General features: G+C 45.4%; 1 protein-coding gene across 2 annotated transcripts in view; it reads right to left on the bottom strand.

Annotated features, from left to right (window-relative positions):
- The window catches only part of LOC119436328 (uncharacterized), a 41,981-nt gene that overhangs the window by 5,799 nt on the left and 13,000 nt on the right, over positions 1–23,182 (bottom strand). Inside the window, exons 4-5 of one of the 2 annotated variants that reach the window (XM_049657074.1) lie at positions 13,000–13,065; positions 6,125–6,698 (exon numbers count right to left, since the gene is read on the bottom strand). In XM_049657074.1, the coding sequence (XP_049513031.1) occupies positions 6,615–6,698; positions 13,000–13,065 (150 nt within the window). In that variant the 3' untranslated portion in view covers positions 6,125–6,614. Of the gene's footprint in view, positions 1–6,124; positions 6,699–12,999; positions 13,066–23,182 lie in introns of those variants that run through there. The other variant, XM_049657072.1, reaches the window with a different exon arrangement.

Genomic DNA, 23,182 nt, shown 5'->3' with positions numbered 1-23,182 from the left:
ATGCCGAAAAGAAAGACACCCAAGAGTGTATTCATTCAGCAGTGGACAGTTGACTCACCGTGCTACATTTCAGATGCAGAGACCTTGTTCTGCAAACCGTGCAGTTGAATTGAAAATCCTTTGCTGAAACAATTCCTACAGGAATATTGCAACCACAGCAAGCCATCCGAGTTTACATTGCGGAAGAACTACCTCCAGCCCATGTATGATCAAATATTAGGAAGACTCAGAGAAGAGCTTGGTGACTTCTTCATTTGAGTTTTCGTAGATGAGATTACAAACGTGAAGAAGCGCTTTGTCGCTCAATTTGTAGCTAGGAAGCTTGCAGCATAGGAGAAGACAAGGCCTTTCCTAGTGTGGTCGAAGCCTTTGGAGAGAACAAATGGGGAGTCTATAGCATACTTTGTAAACCAGTTCCTCAAAGTTTACTCTGCAGGAGTTGAAGACACTAATGTTCTCTTACTCTACATAGACGCCACAGCCTGTTAATCTGCTGAAGGCCTTCTACGCGCAGATGGTGCATGCCATATGCCTAGCACTTGCACTTCATTGCATTTGTGAAGAAGTGAGGAAGCACCTCAGGGACGTTAACAAGCTTATTGCTTCAGCCAAGGCTGTATTCCTGAAGGCGGCCCTGTTGCGTGTGCTCGTACAAGGAGGAGTTGCTGGACGTACCTCTTCCACCAGAGCCCATCATCACATGTTGGGAAACATGGCTAGAAGTTGTTGAGTATAACAAGTCCAAATTTTCTGAAGTCAAGGCAGTGATCAACACCATTTCTGGTGACGAGAGTGCTTCAGTTAGGAAAGCTCAAGCTGCCCTCTCCGAGGATAGCCTCCAAGGTGACCTTGTGTACTTGTGCGCTTGCTTCACATCCCTCGCAAACAATCTAAAAAACATGAAAGTTCTGGCAATACTCTAACTAAAACCTTGCGCTAATTCTCGATGCACAGCAACGTATCGCCACCGTTCCTAAAGGACCAGCAGCTGAAAAGGTAGGTGTCGAAGTTACAATCAGTATTAGACAAAAACGAAGGATTTTTGTCCTGAAAGAATATATCGGGAGTTCCTGCCAGTGAGCACTCTAGGATTCCGATATTGGTTAAGGCTACGAATGTTCTCAAGTATAACTACACTCCAATAACATCTGTTGACATAGAGTGTTCATTCTTGGCATACACGCTTGCTCTCAGCGGACAAGAAGCATAACTTTGAATCCAAGGATCTGGAGATGGTGCAGGTCTGCTATTGTTTCTACAATTTGAACTGTTATTTTTTTACTATGCTCCGCGTGCTTTCGAAGCAGATTTCTGCACACAAGTGCAGTTGCAGCCTTGTTACTATAAGCATATTCAAATCCAAGTCTATTTTCGACGTAGCATTTGAATATCTGACATGCCTCTGAGGGAATCACAGCAGAGTTGAAGACCCAATGGCGAAACATCACTGTGTAGCTGCATTTCTTTGCACCTTAAAATGCACACGCTCGATGGGACCTAAAATACGCTTTTTCATCGAAAATCTCCATAACATCTTTTGAAAAATGTGATAGTTTATTCGGCAGTGTTGGAACGCATTATACTCGAACCTTGTTATAACGAAGTTGAAGGGGAGCCGAAATTACTTCGTGATATCTGTTACTTCGTTATGTCCATTATTGCCATTTACTGCAATATATGGCCAATGGGGTGCACAATTGTAAACACTAAAATAAGGAGTCGGCTTTGCGGCCCGCGGAACCGCTACACGGCCATGCATGCAATGAAATTTGAATAAAACAAGAGTCTTCGGCGTGTGCCACACGACTTAGCACCTGACGCGATAGCCTTTAGAGAGCTGCCTTCTGTTCCACTGTGATGGTCTTTCGTGTCCGCTTTCCACTTTACTCGTCGCACTCGAGCAGCCCGTGGCACAAACACAGAACTCCACTGCGTGATTGAGGAGGCAAGCGAACATTGCCGCACCCTCCGAGATTGCACCAATGCTAATGCGACCTCGGAGGCCAAGCCCAGCTGCCAGCCCGCACAGCACACCGCAGGGAGAGGTAGAAGTGAATGCGCGGCCTTGGTGTGACCCACAAGATTGCGCCAGAAGGTCTCCGAAGACAGGCCTAGCTGCGGCTGCTTACGCGATGCACCGTAGAGAAAGGAGCTAATGCACTAATCTTTCGCACCGCGACATGTGGCCGCGCAGCATGGTGCAACTCGCGCAGGCTTGCACGTGACCCCCCCCCCCCCTCCCATCCCCAAGATTGCGCTGGGGAGATCTTGGAGGTACGCCCAGCTGCGCGGTGCCCAGAAGTGAATACACTAATCTTTCGCACCACCACGCACTGTGACAGGGTTTGCGCAGCCAGGCACAGGCATGAGAGAGAGGTCTATGAAGAAGTGCGATAGTGAGGTGTGGTTTGTGCACAGGTGCGCAGCTACCAAGGCGGTGAGAAAGACCAGTGTTGCTCGACGACGCGAGACTACCGCGGCGAACGAGTGCCGAATCCCGCGGAAAGCAATGTACTTGGTGCGCAACAGTAGGCTATTGTTTGGTTTCGGATATGAATTTAGTTCGTTATATCCTTTGGCAGAACAATTTCACTTCGTTAAAACGAGGTTTTATATACATGGATCTCTATGAGGATTTCAATGGGAATTAAATTTACTTCGTTATATCCTGTTTCCTTATAACAAGGTTCGAGTGTATACAATCCAGATATTATTTTTGTGGGTGAGAAAATTGTAAGAGATGTACCTTACAGTCATCGTGCAACCTGTTAATTTTTTAGTAAACTGTCGTCTCTCCTGTGCTTATTATTTGTGTCTGCTTTTGTTGTGTTGATATTTATTTGCATCAGGTAGACATAAAATTGCACTTTTCTCAAACAATATTTCCAAAGTTTTCAAGCATTCTTTCTCAAGTCTGTTTCACTAATGCAACATATCAAGCAAGAATAAGTGGCAATTGAACATGAATGTGAGCAGTGCATTTGCCGAATTAAGCCAATTGGCCATTACTAGTCTAACAGTATTATGAAACAATTAAACAGCCATATTCAACTAATGGTGCCATTGCATTATCACTAATCATGAAGTTCTTGCTTTTCCTGTTGTAGATATAGGTTGCGCACGTCTTGGTTTGAAGTTATTTGCATTTTTGCTAAAATTTATGGAGCCTATATTTACGAAGTTGGGACGCCTAAAACGCTGTCTTCCCTGCCTATTTTTGGCGCCTAAAAAGCACATTCTTAATGATTAATAATCCGGCCTCTTGTCATCATATGGAAGATTTCCACTGATGGCTGCTATTGATAGTTGACATCAATGAAGAAGGGTGTTTGGATCAGTGTGCTTATTCCTGCTGTTGCTGCGTATATTAATTAACAGTTTACTAAACAGGTTGAAATAAGCGAAAATCTGCACTTCGAATTTCAATAAGAAGTATGCACTTCCTGAAGAAGCAGATTATTGTCTACTTATGCGATCCCCCACCGGACGAATAAAACTTTAGCACACTGCTTATTGGTGTCGTAGCCGTAGAGTATTATTAATTTCAATTAGCTCTAAACATTTAACTAGCCCCTAAACATATGAACCTTAAATCCAGAGCACATGTACGCTACTGTCTGCCGCGCCTCGCAAGGAATGGCAGTTAGGAATGGCACTTAAAGGATACGTGCCAGCGTGCGCTAACTACCGGTCACTCTTGGCTAAACATGCTTTGTATTGAGCTATTGATGGAGTTTAAAAATGTGCTATCTGGATTTGCCAACTATTTGTGCAGGATAAAGCCGGTCTGCACCACGCAGCAAGCCCAGACTGGATGGAACACACGAGCATGAGCACACATTCCAGCCCTGCCGTGCACTACAGTTGCACGTAAATGAGTAGCGTAAATACTGCGGCCACCACGGGGTGCCTAGATGAGCCCTCTCACTGCAACATTATAGGCAGGGCACTGCCACTTAAAGCCCCTGAAAAATAAAGTAACGCCAACTGCACCCCTTCGCCTCTGCCTCCTCTCCTAAGAGCTGCCGCAGTGCTGTCTAGGGTGTCTACAGAGAAAATCCGGCTGCAAGAACTAGCAGGAGCTGTGGGCTCTGCGGCTATGGAGCCCATTTCCCCACACCTCACAAAGCTGCAATGACCCCGGTTCAGAATCAGCCCGTCCAATCTGCTGGAGCGACACTTTTCACCGGGCGCCATTTTCTAACCCCCGCCAGGGTTCTCCCCACAGCGCGCGGCGGTGGTTTTGCTACCCACCACTCCTGCCGACCGCCCACCTCTATGACCGCCTGCCGCCCACCGCCCACCTGATATTAAGCTTCAAGTTTGCTGTACTCAGGGACAACTTTCTGTGCCTATGCAGTGGAAGCTACGAGCGCGAGGAACCGGCTTCCAGAAGCGCGTTGTTAGGGTAAGGATGGATGCCAGCGAGAAACAGCCGCATATGCTCACGAGCCACAAACGCAGGCCGCGAAGCTGGCGGTAAACGCAGACGATCACAGCACTAGACCTCGGAAAGTGCGACCGTGTGGCATCCCCGGAGCATGGAGGTTACATTTCACCGCGCGCAGAGGCATGCGCAAAAATAAGGGCGAAAGAAGGAAGGGTCGCGCTTTCGTAGCTAGGTGACACTTGTCTAGGCGGAGCATGTGCTTGCAAAACCCAATGCGTCAACGCCTCCACAAAAGTCTTCTCCCGCCATTTTTTTCTTTCTTTTCTTTGGCGCCACCTCGGATTTTCCGAGATCATACGCCACGGCGTCCACTTTCTACGCCTAGTCGTCTGCTAGCCTAACGTACCGGCTGCCGTGAAGGATACACGGAAATCTAAGAATCCCCAGATTTTGGAATATAAGTTCGTAGTACTGAGGTGCTGTTAACCTGACACGGAAACTAAACAGCGATCATTATTCTGAAGTTCGTAGTAACGAAATATTTTTACATTGAAACTATAAGCAGTCAGCAGGGGATTTCTGATAAGTATGTTAATCTGAAAAGTTTGTTAATGTGGTGTTTGCAGTAACCAGCTTTCAATGTATTCTGGACAGTTGTTGAAATCTGCCTTGTTAAAATCTCAAGGTTGCATAATCTGATTGGCTGAGCAGCCCGAGAGCCTCAGATGAGGTGACCTTGAGTTTTCAACAATATGGCGGATTTTAACAAGTATCCAGAATAGCACCCCTAAGCTGCATTTTCAGAAATAAAGTCTCTTGCATTGTTGCGTTGTGTGATTGCGCTCCCTCCCCCCTAACTTAATTAGCCACCAATGAAATGCACAGGAGAGCGGACACACCACATCAAAGAATGGTACTACTAAAGTTTATTTCTCAGGAACTTTGCCACCACTGGCACTGCCCCACTCCTTCGGAACAGAGAACGCTGAGGGAAAATGGGAAAGGTGAATATTGCTTTCGTGGTGTATACTTTTTACTAGGCCTTTTTGAAAACGATTATATTCCTGGGAGGCCCCATACTCGTTCGAAGGCATTTTTGAGGCAATTCGTAGAAATCTGGCAGATGGAAGAAGTTAGGAAAAGGTGGGAATAGTGCGCCTTTTTTAAAGCTTAACTGAACATGCAAATTCTGTAGGATACATACACACTCCATCAACAATTTTTTAGATACAGCACACAAGCAGCAGCGAAGATGGAACAGCAGAGATTGACAAGCAACAGATTATTTTAAAATCGGTGGCATTTCCAGCAACACTGCTTTTGTCGATTTGGCCTGCTTCAAGAACTTGTCCGAATAATTTTTTTTGAAGCAAGCACCCCTCTACCATATGGTGTCTTGCACTGCCACAAAAGGGTAGCACACGTACAATCAAATTTTTTTTTTCCTTCTCTATCTGCATTTTTTTGTCTTGCTATGCCGCCCCATCTTAAAACACCTTTAAAACTTTTTTGTTAAGAGAACTTATTCTTCATAAATCCTGACTGTTGCATTTAACAAAATGCTCAAGGCATATATCAATCGTTTGTTTTGAGTTAAATACGACGCAATCCCAAAAGGACAAAAACACATTCGATTGCGGCATTCATAAGTTAATTATCAAATGCAGACATTAAATATGGATATAACAAACACATACATAACGAATTATCAGATATAACGAAGTAAATATAATGTTTGGCTGGTCATGCGTTATTTAAGTGGCATATTCTCGTGCTACAACAAAATCTAAAATGCCGGAACTGACACCAGCATCGGTCATAGCAAAGCAAACTTTAGTTTTCACATGCCTTAAAATATATGTTTTGGCAACAAAAATGCCAAATGCAGTACCCAACTGATTTTTCAGACGTCTAGATTTTTTTGGACCTGTACAATTCCTGCGGCATCGCTAGTTAAACTTAGCACCAGGGTATAGCGACAATAACCAAAATTTCAAATCGAGCACGGTGTCTCAAGCATGAAGCGCATGTGTGATGCAGCAAACATGGCGGCCATGAATAAACTTGCCGCTGTGTCAACTGACCCAAAACCATATCTTTGGTTGGCAACTCTTGACAAAGTGGCACTGCTTAGGCCACTAGGCCTAACCAGAGCAGCTGGCGGAGCGGCTTGTGACAAGCTGTCGCAGGAAGCTCGCCACCAATGTGTTCACACTCATAGGCCTTATCGGCAATCAAGCGTGAGATCAGATGTACAGGCTAGACTGATGGTCATAGTAGCAAAGCATGAATCCGTGTGTGGTCCTTTCTGTGTCCAAAAAGTCTGTCGGCAACATGCACGTTTTGGCCAGCAAGCTAGCTTGGCTTGGTTGGACCGCAGTTGGCAAGCCAACCTGCCGATCCCTTACGATAACACCTATCACACAGTTGTGTATTCGCGGTGGTGCAGAGTGCATATATAGTTAAACCTGGATATAACGAAATTGACAAGTTCCCGAAAAACTTCGTTATAAAGAGGATTTCGTTATATGCAGGTTCGGCACGAAAATTCGAAAAAGAAATGCTTACCGTATTTACTCGATTCTAACGTGCCCTCGATTGTAACGCGAACCCGTTTTCCATTTTCGTTGAAGCACTCATCCTTGGAATGTAACACCAGGTACTGGATGCGTTGACGCGTGTTGTTTCGCACAAGCGCGAGGCATCGGAAACGAAGAGCGAGCGTCACAATGGCGTCGTAGTGTATTACAGTAGAGCCCCGCTGTTACGTTCCCGGGTGCTGCATTTTCCCGGCTGTTACGTTGTTTTCGGCCAGTCCCAGCACAGCTCCCATAGAACCCAATGCATTGGTAACCCCGTTGTTGCGTCGCAACTGTGGGACCGTTCCTGCATCATACGGTGCGAACTGCCATCCTGCGCCGGCCCGAGCGGACATTTTGACTTTTCATGTCGCTTGACTTGGTGGCTTGACGATGGCATTGGCCGCCCAAAGTGCCGGGGGCGACAACTATGATGTATTTTCGATTTCCGCCAGCAAAAGTATAGCCCTTGAGATCCGTATTTGCTATCTAAAGATGGTGTCTATGACGCGTTGTGGCCCTAAAATTGGTTTTGGCCCATAAACGTTCCATATAAAGTCCACGGGCGATAACGCAGTCGTCGTGCGCCGTATGCTGTATGTGCGAGGGAAAACGTGCGAGGGGAGCCGACGACCGCGTCTAAATCTCATCTCATCTAAAGGAAGAAAAGCAGGGAGGAAGCGCGTCTTCTTTTTTTCCTTCCTCCATGCTTCTTCCGTTGCGCTCGAGGCATCGGCGAGAGAGCGAGGGGCGGTGTATTGCGCGGCGGTGCACGGGCCGTATCTTGAAAGCGATCTGCGTTGGGGCAGAGTCTAAGCAGTGTAGGAGCGTCGGCGGCTCGTAGCTTTGTGCGTGCTGTGTGTTCTCGGCGCTCAGTTTGCATTGAAGCGATAGACAACAGCTCGAAGGTCACTTTGCTTCTGCAGCGGCGCTTCTACACGCTGACAGCGTTTTGACAGCGCGTGTCCGCGCTTATCGAGTGTGACGTGTCACAGCGTCTGCCAGCACGTCGGCAACATCAACTGGAAAAGGAGAGTGCCGGCTTGGCGGGCTAGGCCAGCTGCAGCAAGCGGCAGGATCAGGTTTGAATGAAGGGAGGGGGAAAGGTCATGCCCGCGGCGGCAAGATCGCTGGGTCGACGGATGCAGGCCTGCTTCGCACACGCTCACGTGCGCTCGCTTCGCATTCCGTAGCGGCGGAGAAGGTGCATCCGGTTGCTGCTCGCGCAAAATGACAAAATTTGGGGCGAAATCTCTAGGTTGTTGGCGGGGAAAATTTTTTATTTCCAGGGGGTCTCCCGCTGCCACTTCTTTACACAGAGGTCTCAAATACATGTGGTTCTATGGAGTAACGGCGGGGAATAGAAAAACTTTGTTATAGCCGGGAATTCGTTATATGGAGGTTCGTTATAAGCAGGTTTAACTGTATGTTAATTTATTATTGTTCTCGTGCTTTGTATTGGCACGGCACGATGTTGATGGGTCCTCAAAGTCCGCAGGAGACCCTTTGCTGGCCCGTTAGAACAGTTTTTTCAGCAGAGATATGATTGCAATAATTTTGTTTGTCGATCTCTATGAAGGTAGTTTCATATCCGATGCCACATTGTTACGAGGTTCAACTGTAATGATGTTTTATTGAAGCGGCAAAATCAGCTGACAAGGTAAACAATAAAGGCCCATGAGATTCTGAAGCACGGTAGGGGACACGTCTTATATAAAGGTGCGACTTTTACATCAGAAAATATGACAGTCTTTCCCCTTTACTTACTTAATTTTACTTTCTGTATTTACCCAGAGAGCACTCGACGTCCTCAAATGGCACAAAAGTCCTCGCACATTTTGTGATGTCTTTAGGACGTACTGAGGACAACGTCCTCGGGAACATCTTTTCGGGTACTTTCTGAGGACAATGAAATGTCCTGAAAACATCCTTGTGGGGACGTACTGGGGATGATAACAGCTTGAAATACGATTTGTCACATTCGTTGTTTAGCAAGCAGATACGTATTATGAAAAAGTCAAATTGTAGATACGTTGGCTATTATCAGAATCATACCGCGCCCTTTGATTGTCAAAAGTTTTTTCTTTTCTTTTTAATTCTCCCCTGCTTGGGTAAGCGGTTTGTGCGCCCGCATTCCATTCTGAAACAGCAGGGCCGTAAGTTTAAAACGAAAGAGGAAACTAGTCGCTAGCAACATTTTACCAATCTGTCACAGCTAGTATTGGATCAAGCCTGCCAAGCCAAGCAACTGTCGAAATCGAGATGGCAGCATGCATTTGAGGCATAGGCGGAGGTGAGTCTTCTCATATTTTCTTTGTGTATTAAAGATAGAAGAGTAAGCTCCTATGCATCAGCAAGATTAGCGTTTATGGATGCTAGACATTGCCGATAGATGAGCTCTATTTCGAGAATTTGTCGAGTGGTGTTTTGTGCCAAAACACATTGACAATGTTACAGCATTAAGTAAAGTTGACTTTCAGCGCAAAAGATATGGACGCTCGAGCAATTGGACGGCGCAAGCACTGAATGGGAACTGAGGGGTTTATTTTGTACTTGGTAAAATCTCCTGTCTCGTTCCCGATTCCCACTCGCCAGACGTGTGTACTTGTGCTTTGTTTTTCTTTGCTTTTCGCTTCATCCTTGACACGGAAGCCTGTCTTGCAATGCCGCCATTTTCGACTGTTGTTTGTGTCATGCCGTCTTTGCTGGTGTTCGTGATCACAATGACTGCCACTTGCCACGAGTTTTTTTGGGTGCTCTCTGTCTCTATCATACTGCATTTTGCTGAGTGCAGAATGAACCCTTCAGTTGGCACTGAAGTTGGCACTTGTGTGATCCTCCCACTCGTTTAGTTCGCCATGTTTCCACCTTGGGCTCCTTGGCAGATTTGTAGCATGCACGGCGAAATTCCATAGCCGGATGTTGAGCAAATAAGCTTGGACCCTTCACCGCATTCACTGGAACAATGCCAACGTGTAAGTTGTGTGCTAACGGCCGATAGCAATGGCGTGGTGCCAGCTGATCAATCACATTGCCACAACTTTGCTTTACACTTGCGGGTCAAGCTGCAGGCATAATGGTAGAACTTCGTTCGTTCCATGGCGCAGCCGACCCAGTGCAGTGTTTATTCATAACATGTTATCATCTTACCATAAGGACGGGAACAACCTAATGTAATTGCTTGCAGTAGTAGTACACACAATCTTATAAGTTCAGGGACAGCATATACACTTGTTCTACTTTTGATTGTACTGACTTATTATTGGCTTTCTTTTTCTACGTTCCTTTGCGGACTACTACGCTGGGCAAAGAAGTCGCCAACACGATCGATGTCATAATTTACAAATAAATGATTATGTTCATTTAATTCGGTTTATGTCAGCAACTGAGCCGTGCCTACGTGCGTTTCTAGGGGCAGTGCTTATTTCAACAAAAGCTTCCGGAAACACGTTGACCCTTAATGCACTGAAAAAAATATTGAAAACAGATTATAAGCAGCAATTACAGAAGATTTTATGAAATGCAGTACCAAACCAGCCCTGCAAAGTATCATACTCAAAACAAACTGAAAAAGTCCTGAAAAGTTGTTTCCAGGACGGCCTGAGGTTGTTATGAGGCTGGACAACAGGACTGGATTAGTGCAATTCTAGTACCATTAGAGGACGTCCCGAGCACATCATAACGTCCTCAGGGTGACATACTCAGGACATCCTGAGGATGTTATTGCATTGTCTGGGTAGCCAGGGATGTGGCTGAATAAAGTACAGTGGAATCTCGATGATACAATCACGGCTGATACAAATTTCCGGATGATACAAATTTTTCTGTGGTCCCAGCCGAGTCCCATTACTTTGCAACGTGCTAGAGAACGGTTGTTACGAATCGATTTTCGACCCGCAGTCGGTTGATACGAATAAACGCCGCCCCACCGACGGCCGCGAAAGAGAACAGCACGCAGTCACGCGCTTTCTGCGACGGCGCGAAGAGTTTGAAGCGGTGGCGCTTTTGTTGCTTTTGTGCTTTTCTCCACGCAGGCGTGGGGAAGCGCGACCGCCGCAGCGAGTGAAGGTTCGTGCGGTCTATCGCTTCAACGGAAACTGAGCGGCGTAAACACAGCACATACAATGGTCAGAGCCGTGTGGAGATCGCTTTCAAGATACGGTGCGCGCGACAACCCCGACAGCCGGCACAGGCGCAAAGTACAAGAACGCATTTGTTGGCAGAGTAGAAGCCCCCCCTCCCTCCCTCTCTCCTGTGCTGCCTTCCCGCTTTGCTCCTTTCGCGGGGGAGATAGCGTCGCCAGTTACCCTTGCGCCCGGTTGCAAGATAAGCATTTGGTGCTGCAGCACAGCGTTGCCTCCCCTCCCTCCCTCATACCTCCACGGCCTTTCGCGGTACGGAAGTCGCGTTTTCTCTCCGTGAAGGCGCGCGTCCCCTGGCGCTTTTACTTGCACATACGGCGCGCGGCAGCCAATTTATCGGCCTTGGACTCATGCTCCATGTCTCATGCTCCTCGTCCGCATCGCCCTCGTTGATCTTCTCTCCCATCGGTGGGTGCACTTCGTTGAGAAGCGTGCTTGCTACCGCCCTTGTCGGCGAGATTTTCCCGCGGAAGCCGCATTATAACCGGTATTTCGTCTCACACGGCTGCACTGTAAGCGGTATGCGTATACATGGAGTTCTATGGGAGGGTAAAGGGGAGTCGGAAAAGGCTACGTTGTAGCCAGTTCTGCACTATAAACAGTTACGTTAGAAGAGGTCTATACTGTAAATGCTTTTTACGTACGTGAGCGTGAGTGAGTTCACCTCTGACTCTTCAATTTAGCTAGTTTTAATTGTGTTTCGAAGATACGAATTTCGGCTAATATGAATATTTTTTGTGACCCCGTGAGATTCGTATCATCGAGATTCCACTGTAACAGTTTTTAGCAATGCACCCTGTGTTATTCTTGCCTCTATCCTTGTCTCGACATGCTGTATGTACACTCGAACCTAATTACAACGAAGTCGTATCTGACACAAAAATGCCATGCCATCGTTATACTTAATATTCATTATAGGCATACACACTGATATTAGCATGAAAAAAAATCGTAATTGGGTCTACGCGAAAGAAATGGATGCATGATGCCTTCAATGGTGAGCATTGGGTGTACTGCGAATTCTGATAGCCCATCGGTGACTTTCCCTGCTGGTAAGTGGCATGGGTACAACAATGAATTATACAGGGTGTCCCAGCCAAAAGTAGCCAATGTTTTAAAAATGACGGAGTGTGCTGGGAGGCTCAAACCAACTCAGTGGTGTTGAGGATCGCGTGTCCTAGTCTGCGATATCTTTTTCATTTTTCAAAGTCAATTAATTAGTATAAACTAATTGCCTAACTTTTTAAATATTGGCTTCACGAAGAAAGTGCCAATACGAAAGTTGTAGGTCACATTTAGAAGTCCATTTCGTTCTGGTATTTTCTTTTTGCAATGGCAGCGCAATCTGGCACAATCCGCAGTGCTCGCCCACGTGGACTGTGATGCACATGGGCGGCGGTGGCACGTGTAGGATGGCTCCATACGCTGTAACGATCACAGTGGTGCCTAGTGGTTTAGCTCACTACAGTTTGATTCACTAGAGAAAATAAAGGGAAAAAGGCGTTAACACTACCGCGTAGGAGGGCTCCGTACGCGGTAGAATCACAGTGGTGTCTGGTGGTTTAGCTCACTGCAGTTTGAATCACTAGATAAAAGGAAAGTATTAACACCTTAGTATTCAAAAGCTTACTCTAAATACTACACATTACAAAGCATTACTATATACTTTGTAATGTGCAAAACACATTATAGTATTTGTGTCACATTATATTTGTGCCACTCTGCCAAACATGTTATATTTGTGTCACGAACTTGAATACAAATAACACAAGGTGCATGCCGAGGTAAAAATTTTGAGAGGGAAAAAAGCTTCTCTTATATTCATGCAAATACGGCATTACAATTCAGACTATAGCCATGTCAAAGTAGTGTTCGTGCAGGAACTCACTTTTGAGCCAAATTTGTGAAAGCTATACATCGCTGTTTCCAAAAGGCAGAAAGGCAGCAGTATCGTCTGCAATCAAAAACACATATGCACGGTTAATACACCAGCGAAAGGTCAAGATAATTTAGATACCCCCCCAGTAAGCAATTCAGCAATTTTTTTCATTACACAACTTCAAGCAAAAAAATCTTGCAGCCATCAATTTATATTTGCATTAGTACAAATAAACCAAAATGGTTTTCCAGCGTGAATAACATGTACACAAAATAATCGGTACAGTGAAATCTCTATATAATGAACTTCAGGGAATCATGAAAATTTTTTTATTACTCTGAAATGTTGTATTGAAAGCATGAAAACAAACCATAATACAGTCAAAAACCGATTTTTTGTACACTGAAATGAACAAATATAATCAGTGAAAGAAAAAATGATGCAAAAAATATTTTATCCTTTTTTACATCAAAAAAATTTAATAACAGCCAAGGCTGTGGGGACATTTCGATAACTCCCGTTTTCTGGATTCGGCTCTGTTGTGCAAATTCAACTCAGTGCTTCCTGCCTACACACGGGCTTAACCTGTTCTATCCAGTAAGTGAACAGACAAACTTGGTACATGCTCTTGTGGTAATTGCCAGCTGGTTGCCCACGGAACCAAACACCCGTTTTACTGCTCATATTTTTGTCTTCTTATGGGCCCAGACACACGAGAGCTACGCAGTGTTTGCCTGACCCTTGTGTGCATGTGTGAGTTGCAAGAGGAAAATGTGGGGACTGCACCTAGGTACTACGGAGGAGCACACGCTTTGCTGTTTTCTCTAGCCAATGGCAATGCACACTAGTACATGAGAACTGCCGCTTAACTTTTGTCCAAACACAATCACAGCGGCTGATAGAGAGTCTATAACAACGAAGCATAAAATTAAAAAAATTCACAGTAACAGCGTGTTATTATTCATTGGTCTGCAGCCGCCCCCCGCTCTGCGCACCGGGGGCGGGTTAGGTAGATGCCTAACTGCAACTTATTCATAAGTCGTCACACCTGCCGCCAGGTTACAAGTACCGTTAGCGTACAAGTTAAGCAATTCCTGGACCAGTGCAGCAGGACTGCAACACTCGCTAGACATTGGTGCACTCGTCAGGTTCATTGCTAGCTCTGCCGTTAGAGCTAGATCAAGCGCAGCTGAGCCAAGTGGTGTGTGCAGAGGGCAGTGGCAGCAACGGTACATGGCATTGGTTGTACAGAAACAGATAAGCTGTTGGTAAATTCTTTTGTTGTGCAGGCAAATTCGTTGTAGTGGTCTATGTTGTAGAGGAGTTCACAATACATACGAAATATAGAAATTTGGCCGGGGCATAATCAATCCTTCCTTAAATAGGTCATTTTGTTCCAAAGACATTCTACTATATTTGATTCAGTCCTTGAATCGAATAGTACAATATTTGATTTATGATTCGAGAGTTACAAATAGCTAAAGGGTTTGAATGCTAAAATATTTGAACTTTCTAATGTGCAGTTCACAATTACCGTAAAATACCGAGCAAACGCACCCCCTCAAGCAAGTCGAAATTACCGGCAAAGTTAGGGGGGGGCGCTATCCCGGAACGGCACCAAAATTCAAGATGGCAACGACAAAATTTTCCCGCCAAAAAAAAAAAGAGAAGCGCAGAGAGAATGGCATTAAATTTTTTTCGAACATGAACTTTATTAAGCCAAAGATTTGATAGTGGTGTTTATCACTCTCGAAACCACCGAAACAACTACAGAAAGAGCGCATCGACGCTGCATTGACGCGTCGCCGCGACCGGCGAAACGAACATTGGTTATGCAGCTTCTATTTCAGGCAAAATTATGTCCGCTAGAGTAGAGTGACGCGTAATGTTCACTTTATTAATAACCATGTCCACGGTGAAACGTTTAGCACTAATGAGAGTTCCGATACAAGTCAAGCTCAGCTGCAGTGCATGGCTACCGACGGCGGACAGCGAACCGCGGCTCGGCCAAGCTCGCATCGCAGCTGGTGGCAGCGCAAATATCAGCATGTTTTCTTCATCGTGTGAAATTATTGCGAGGAGAGGGTAAAGCGGCAATGACGGTAACAAAACTTTGATGCTTGGGAGCCTCAGCGGTTCGTTCTGAAGCGCCGTCTGCTACAGATTCGAAGTGAACTGGAAAAGGCCTAGCGACGATATCGGTGGCGAGTGATTAGCAGCGGTGAAGCTGCCGGCGACGCCAAAGCGTAGCCGTGACCACTCCTCTGTCGCCGAGTGGTCACGTCGCTGTGCTGCAGGGAAATCCTCTGTGCTGTGTGAGAGGCAGATCTCGCTGTCGGCCGGCGGTCCGTGAACTACAGACCGCCAGCCGCAGTTCGCCCCGATGCGAACGTGTGCCCACTGGGGCGCCTAAAGTCCCTAGAAAAAATATCTAGGGACTTTAGGGGCGCCGGGTGTGACCATGATTTGATGAAATGGCTCAGCGGGGCACCCCGATGTGCACCGGTGCGGTTTGCCGAATTTGCCATTATTCTCATTGACTGGATGTGGCAGGCCAGTGTTGGTGCTTCTGGCACTATTGTCTCAAAAATCACTATTTGCACATGCCTACGAGTATTATAAGTATGTAAATTCAGGTGCTTGAAAGGCATCTGTTTTGTACTTTCTGTCACCTGCTAGCCCACTGCTTCATTTGCCATGAAGGATGCACAATAATATAAGAATCCCAAAGTTCCATAATACGAGTGTAGTACTGAGGCATTGTTAACATACCACAGAAATTATGTGAGTCAGTCAAGAACTTTATTGAGGTCCTGAGGAGTTTTAAGCGGTTGGAGATTCCATGCGGGGAGCTCCTCTGATGTAAGACAAATTTTTCTAACAAGTTCAAGCATTTTGAAATTCATAGTACTGACAAAAATTTTACGTTAAAACTATCAGCACTCAGCACAGGATTTCTGAAATACGAAAAGTTTTATTTTTGTAGTGTTCCAATAATGAGATTTCACTGCATCTGCAAAGCAATAGAACTGTTCTTTGAATATTTTTTTTTCCTTTTCGCTACTCTGCGTTCTCATACAATCCAAAAATTAGCTTTATGAATAAGGCTACAAAGTTACTAAATGCTATGTCAAGCCACTAACCACTTTTTACTCACTCTGCTTTCTGACATTAGTTGCTGGACTGTTTTTTTCGTTCCTCGTCATGTGCGCTTCCAAGTTCTGTAGATTTTTGTGCTTTCAGTAAAATCTTTCACTTGACAGTTAATGTTCGTGCACTTTTCTTACATTCGTTGTGGTTTTTCACGCTGCATAGAGTAAATTTTAAAGGAAAGAAAGGCGTTTATGTTGTTAAACTGGAAATGTGGTGTATCACATGTGACACGTGTCATTATGTTATGTTTCTCGTCTCTTATACTCTTTTCCTGTGGTCCCGTGAAAAATACACTCAATAAATGACCTATATTACTGCAGTAGGATAAACAGTGTTTATACAGCTAACCATTAACCTAGCTGCAGCTGCACTTAGGATAAGTTTGACAACACTGCAACACTCGGTACCAGCTACTTTTGTTTGAAGAGTATTCATGTTATTAATGCTCTATTTCTGCACCGCAGATTTTTTTTTACAGCATCAACTGTTAAGCATTCACTTTAGGATATTCTGGCCAGCAGACTCTGGTCTCCGGCCCACCACTTTTGAGTCAAATCAATAAACTTTTTTTTTGCAATTTACATAAATCAATTGAGGGGGTTGAGCAAAAAGCCACAATGAATGCTTGAGGAATCAAACTTCCTTATGGCAGCTTTAACATGGCAGAACAAAAAAACATGAACACCTTATATCTGCCTTGATAGAAGCAAAACTAGTAGGGGTGTGTGAATATGCAGAACTTTCGAATAATGAATCGAATATTGTCCTATTTGATTCAGTCCTCGAATCAAATAGTTGCCACTCGAAAATACAAATGTTTTCAAATACTTTACATCGTCAAATGTACACAATCAAGCATGAAATTGAAGGGAAAGTGAAATAACCTTCATCCCATCCATTGTGTACACCCGTGAGCAAAAGTATACGGACCACAGGATCACCGAAAAAACTGACTTTCTTCGTAATTAACAAGCACAAGCTGAAATTGACGAGTACACTGGAAAGTTCGCAATGCTAAGTTTGGACTACAGTCTTCAATTTCAAGTTGCGTTCAAAGGCAGAGGAAAAAAATGGCTTTATCGTGCAATCCCAGTCCGTATACTTTTGCTCACGGGTGTACATATCCTACTAGAGCAAGCTATGTCGCTCAGACAGCCAGATTTTTTCCAGCTAAATACGATCTCTTGCAATAAAACGCTGTTTAGACACGGCATTCGGCAGTTGCTATTGTTTGGTACTATTTATATTTTGCAAAGTGGGGGGGGGGGGGGGGGGGTAAAATCGGGTGTTATTTTTAATGAGGAAAACCGGGGAGAAATTGGGAGTATTATCTGGCCACCCAAAGTCCAGGATTGTTTTGGTAACATTTACAAACTATTAACACAGGCAATGGTCTCCTTTCGAACATTCAATTTAAAGAAGCGAAATCCCTCACAGGAACACATAATGCTAGAGAGAGCTGCTTGCACTTTATGTGACAAACTCATATCTACAAATCTTTGTTGTCAGGCATTATTATAACACTTAAAATAAACCGCATTACTAAAAACAACAAATAAAGATGGGTTTGGCGATCCCTAATTTACTATGTTCTCTGTACTTATTTAACAAAGAAAAAAAGTATGAAACGTAGTACCCACAGGCCTCCTTTGCAGGAGGTGAGATGTTTTTCCTCGTCTTATGAGCCCTTGCTTACATACATTATCAATATCATATTCATTTTGAGCATTTTGTCCATAGACATTCCGGCCTTTCATCCTTGTTTGTTGTCGTCCTGCTTTACTGGTTCCCATTATAAGCTTTTGCAACAAAATTAATAAAATACCAACTAAACGAATTAGCCATGCTTCTTTGAACATAACAAAGCTACCGTAACATAACATAACAAAGCTACAATGCAGAGCAACGTTAAGACTGTATAAATTCGCTAGCTAGCACAGTACCACTATTTACATGTATGCAACATACAGCAAAGCGATGCTGTCACAAAAGAGCGCGTAATCCAAGCGCGCGCCGCATATCACGCAAGCCAGCGAAAGAACACGCCGGCCCCGCGGCAACTTCAACAGAGGCGGACAGCGCATACGCCTCAAACAGCAACGCTAACAACGGCGCCGAAACGTCTGGAAGAGACTCGACGGAGCGACGTTAACCGGAGAGAGAGAGAGAGAGGACACGCGCGCGCCGAGACACCTTCTTACCCGGCGAGTCGAGAGAGATAACTACAGCGTGAGCGCGCGCGCCAACAGCATGAGTCATCATCACCCCCCCTCGAGAATATTCCGACAGCTGCGGTCGAAGGTACGAGAAAAGAGTTGAAGCTTCCCAAACTTTGGCCGTGCTACGAGATCACGACACCGATAAGAATGTTCGAGAACGCCTGTGGAAGCTATATAACCGCCGTGCGAGAATCGTTTAGTGGAATCCAGGAATTCAGGAGTTCAGTCCGCACTGGTGAAGTGATGTAACGTGAAGACCGAGCGTCTGCGGAAGAAGGGGATTCCCCGGCAAGCTAGGGTTCTTCGAGCGTCTGCATTTCCGGAAGAAGTTCCTTCTTCGAGATTTGCCCCCAAGTTACGCCGAGATCGTCTGACTCTAAGACCAACTAGCATGGTGAATACGATTGGACACTTAGTGTTCCTATTTATTTTGTACTTCACGTGTTGGACTCTTAGTGCTTGTCGTGAATTATTTTCTTGTGTTTAATACCCATCTTATTTGTATTGTGTTGTGTCTAGCCTAAGTGTGCAAGTGTGTGTGTAACTGCCTTGTGTGAAGAATATATTTTGTTGTGTTTTGACAACTCTGGGCTCTGACTCGGTCTTTGGACAGCAACCGGCGTTCGCTGGCGCACCAGAGGGCCCATTCTTAATTGTCCTTGCTTTCGTGGGATTATTTTCGGAAGCTGATAATTCGGCTTTGGAATTTAGTCCGGCGTCTGCGCCTCGTTCACGGGGTCTGTGACAGATGTAGTGTGCTATTGTCGTATTCACGTAAACACAGCTACCAAAAAAGCAACAAGCTTTCAACACTCAACGCCGCAAGGCGCTGAATATATAATATTTTATATATGCTTGTTTTCGCTCGAGTTTTAAGCGAAAACGAGGCTTATACCATTATCACATATCAATAATATTTAAAACATGATATATCCTGACAACTTGCTCACAAAAGGTAGGCAGCTTTCATTAGTTTCGTAATACAAGTATTTATTAATACTTTTTTACGAGAGGTGTGCTTCGGGGAAAAATCAGGTTTAACCCAATTTTAATAACTTTTGTTCGAGGTGCAAAAATGGAGAAATATCGGGTTTTATCCAAAAACAAAAAACCCTATTTATAAATGCACCACCTGTGTCCTCCCATCAGATTAAACCAGGACACCTTTCATTGCAACATACTTTAAAGAATAGTGGCACTATCTGCCGTAACCATTCTAACAAGCAATTTCTTTTATTTTTTTTTTACTCTGCCATCGCCACAGATGACACACATTTGGTTTGGTCGTGAAGGTATACAAAGACATCAACTGGCCCATAACGTTACCTTCATAAACTTTATATGACAATGCATGATCACGCATGTTGTGAAGAGCCCCGAGTTTGCGAACAATCTGCTTAGTTGTTTCTAATGCTCCCTTTGTGCTTTTAATTAAGCATACTTTGTAACGTGCAGAGTAATAAGAGAAATTTTTCATTGTTGGGAACTCCAGGATGTGAAAATTGTTGGTGAGAAGGCTGCACATCATTTGCAAACTATTGAAAAGTATTCGATACTCGATTCAGTTCACATCTGACACTACTCAATTAGCTTATGGCCCTATTTGATTCGTATGTGATGTGGTCTCAAAATCTGCTATTCGCACACCCCTAAAGATTACGAAAACAACTTATACATAGCTTCATAAGAACCAGAAACATCAGACATAAACCTGAAACTGTGGTCAAATACATCTGCGATGGAAAAAAAAAAGTAAATAAAAGAAAGCACACAAAATATAGCAGTACAGAGAGTTGCAGCAAAAAGCAACTTGAGATGTATAGAGGCGAGAACAAGTAGCAACAAGTGTACTATACTCAAGGAATGAAATGCGACATGGAAATTTTTGAATAGAATACTAAATAAGTGCAGTTATTTGAGAGTACCATGTCACACCAATACGCATTTGCTCGCTAAAAGTGTCATGGACTCTCATTAAGCAAAAGGGCGAAATCTACGCTGATGAAACACGAAATGGAGACAGGGGGAAATGAAAGTATGTGTATATTAGTTAGGCCTCAACTGACGTGTTTCATTCTTTGAGCACTGTACGCACTATACAGCAATACATTAGGAAATAAATGCCATATTTACTCATGCAGTGCTTGCACTTTTCTTTTGGGGGGGGGGGGGGGGGGCATTTTTTTACAGAGTGAGGGCCTCAGATGAGGCAGGCTTATGGCTACACACTGAAGCCTCGAACTGCACTCAGACTCTATACAGAATAACACCGGACATAGTACTGAAAGATCCCAACATGCACTTCAGCGTACAACCTGCAAGTGCTGGAACATAACCTACCTCATTGAACGAATGTGACATGTCAGGTCTGGACATCACTAAGATAAGATTGTTGAATTTAGCTCATATATATGTGACTGTTCACAGTCATTCAACAGGATGACCGCGAATGAGCAAGAGGAAATGCGCGTGATTAAAAAATAAAACACAGTGTTCGGGTTCACACCATGGCCTTTTCATCATCCATACTGAGGTTAAGCCCACCCTCGCCTCTTCTGCCCTCATTGTTTGATGAACTTGCCTCATTGGCACTCTCCCAAAGCTGGCTGAGCTCTGTGCTTTCATTCCCATTTAGATTCTCGACAGTCTCAAACAAAACTGCAAGCCCCGCATTCAAAATCCACGCGCAGATTTCTTGCAGTAGTGTCTTCATAATGTAGCCTAAAGCACGATGTAGCTAAACAATATGCGTCAGCACAGTAGATACCGTTGAAGCACGCTGGATCTATACAGTCTATGCCACGTGATCTGCGTGACTGTGATCCAGAGGGATACTGTGACGATGCCATCGTCAGCAGGACAGCAACTAGTGCCACTGCTATACTGCCTTGCAGAAATTAACCAACACGTTTGTGGCCTCCAATATCGCAACGGCGCACCGGTGCTATCTCAGAGGCCATGCACACGGGCATGCGCGTGACGCCTGACACCCGAGTGAATACAGTACACAAGCTCAATCTGACATCCCTACCTGAGTGATGTCCAGACCTGCCACATCACATTCCATTTAATGAAGTAGAATATTCTCCAAAAATTGCAGGCCGTATGTTGAATGACATGTTGGGACCTTCCAGAACTCCGTCCTTGCTTTATAAGCTAATTCACTAATTCAGGTAAGAAATCATGAATAAAATATTGTTTTGAGCATTCAGGAGTCGGAGCAGGTTTATCTGCATTACGGTTTCCCAGATTATGTGCCAATAATTTAAATGAAAGACAAAAAGAGATCTGCAAGTTTTTAACTTAAACTGTGAAAGCATGTACAGTTAAACCTGGATGTAACGAAATTGACAAATTCCCGAAAAAATTCGTTATAGAGAGGATTTCGTTATATGCAGGTTCGGCACGAAAATTCGGGAAAAAAAACGCTTACCGTATTTACTCGATTCTAACGCACCCTCAATTGTAACGCGCACCTGTTTTCAGTTTTCGTCGAAGCACTCATCCTTGGAATGTCACACCAGGTACCGGATGCGTGGACGCGTGTCATTTCGCACAAGCGCAAGGCATCGGAAACGACGAGCGAGCATCACGATGGCGTCGTAGCGTCGTATAGTGTTACAGTAGAACCCCGCTGTTACGTTCCCGGGGGCTGCTGCGTTTTCCCGGCTGTTACATCGTTTTCAGCCTGTCCCGGCACAGCTCCCATAGAACCCAATGCATTGGTAACCCCGCTGTTGCGTCGCAACTGTGGGACCGTTCCCGCATAATACGTTGCGAACTGCCACCCCGCGCCGGTCCGAGCGGCCATTTTGACTTTTCATGTCGCTTGGCTTGGTGGCTTGACGATGGCATTGGCCGCCCAAAGTGCCGGGGGCGACAACTATGACGTATTTTCGGTTTCCGCCAGCAAAAGTATGGTCCTTGAGATCCGTGTTTGCTATAAAGATGGTGTCTATGACGCGTTGTGGCCCTAAAATTGGTTTTGGTTCATAGATATTCGGTATAAAGTCCAAGGGTGATAACGCAGTCGCCGCGCGCCGTATGCTGTATGTGCGAGTGAGAACGTGCGAGAGGAGCCGACGACCGCGTCTAAGGGTACTACGGCCACGCTAGCGGCAAAAAACGCGCGCGCCTCGCCGCGCGGCAGCACGATAAGTTCTCCCACGCTCTCCGAACGAGCAAGCAACACCGCGAGCGCTCGTTGTTTCATGCGAGAGACGACGATCGTCGATTGAAAACCCGGCACGGACCGGCGGCGGTCCGGTTGTGATGGCTCCGTGACCGCACCCTCGTCACTCCTTGATTGGTCCTTCATCTCGCGGCACGCGGCATTTGCCGCAGAAATGGGTCTCGAACCCATTTCGCGCGGCACGCCGCAAAACCCCCGATTCCTGCCGCTTTTGCCGCTGACGTGGCCGTACCCTAAATCTACCCCGTGACCGTGACCGTACCCGAAAAGTAGAGAGGAACGCGCCTTCTTCCGTTGCGCTCGAGGCACCGGCGAGGGAGCGAGGGGGGAGGGATAGCGGGGCGGTGTTGTACTGTACTCGGGCATCAACTGCGAACTGCATGGCGGCGTGCGGTCGCGCGGGCCATATCTTGAAAGCGTTCTGCTTTGGGGCAGAGTCTAGCAGTGTAGATGCGTCAGCGGCTCGTAGCTTTGTGCGGGCCGTGTGTTCTTGGCACTCAGTTTGCGTTGAAGCGATAGACAACAGCACGAAGGTCACTTCGCTCGCTTCTCCAGCGGCGCTTCCACACGCCGCCGGCGATTGAGAGCATGTGTCCGCGCTCATCTAGTGTGATGTGTCACAGCGTGT

This window comes from Dermacentor silvarum, chromosome 1 (genome assembly GCF_013339745.2).
Source record: "Dermacentor silvarum isolate Dsil-2018 chromosome 1, BIME_Dsil_1.4, whole genome shotgun sequence".
Classification (NCBI taxonomy): domain Eukaryota; kingdom Metazoa; phylum Arthropoda; class Arachnida; order Ixodida; family Ixodidae; genus Dermacentor; species Dermacentor silvarum.
The sequence above is the reverse complement of the archived record's forward strand: the minus strand, read 5'-3'. Positions and strand labels throughout refer to the sequence as shown.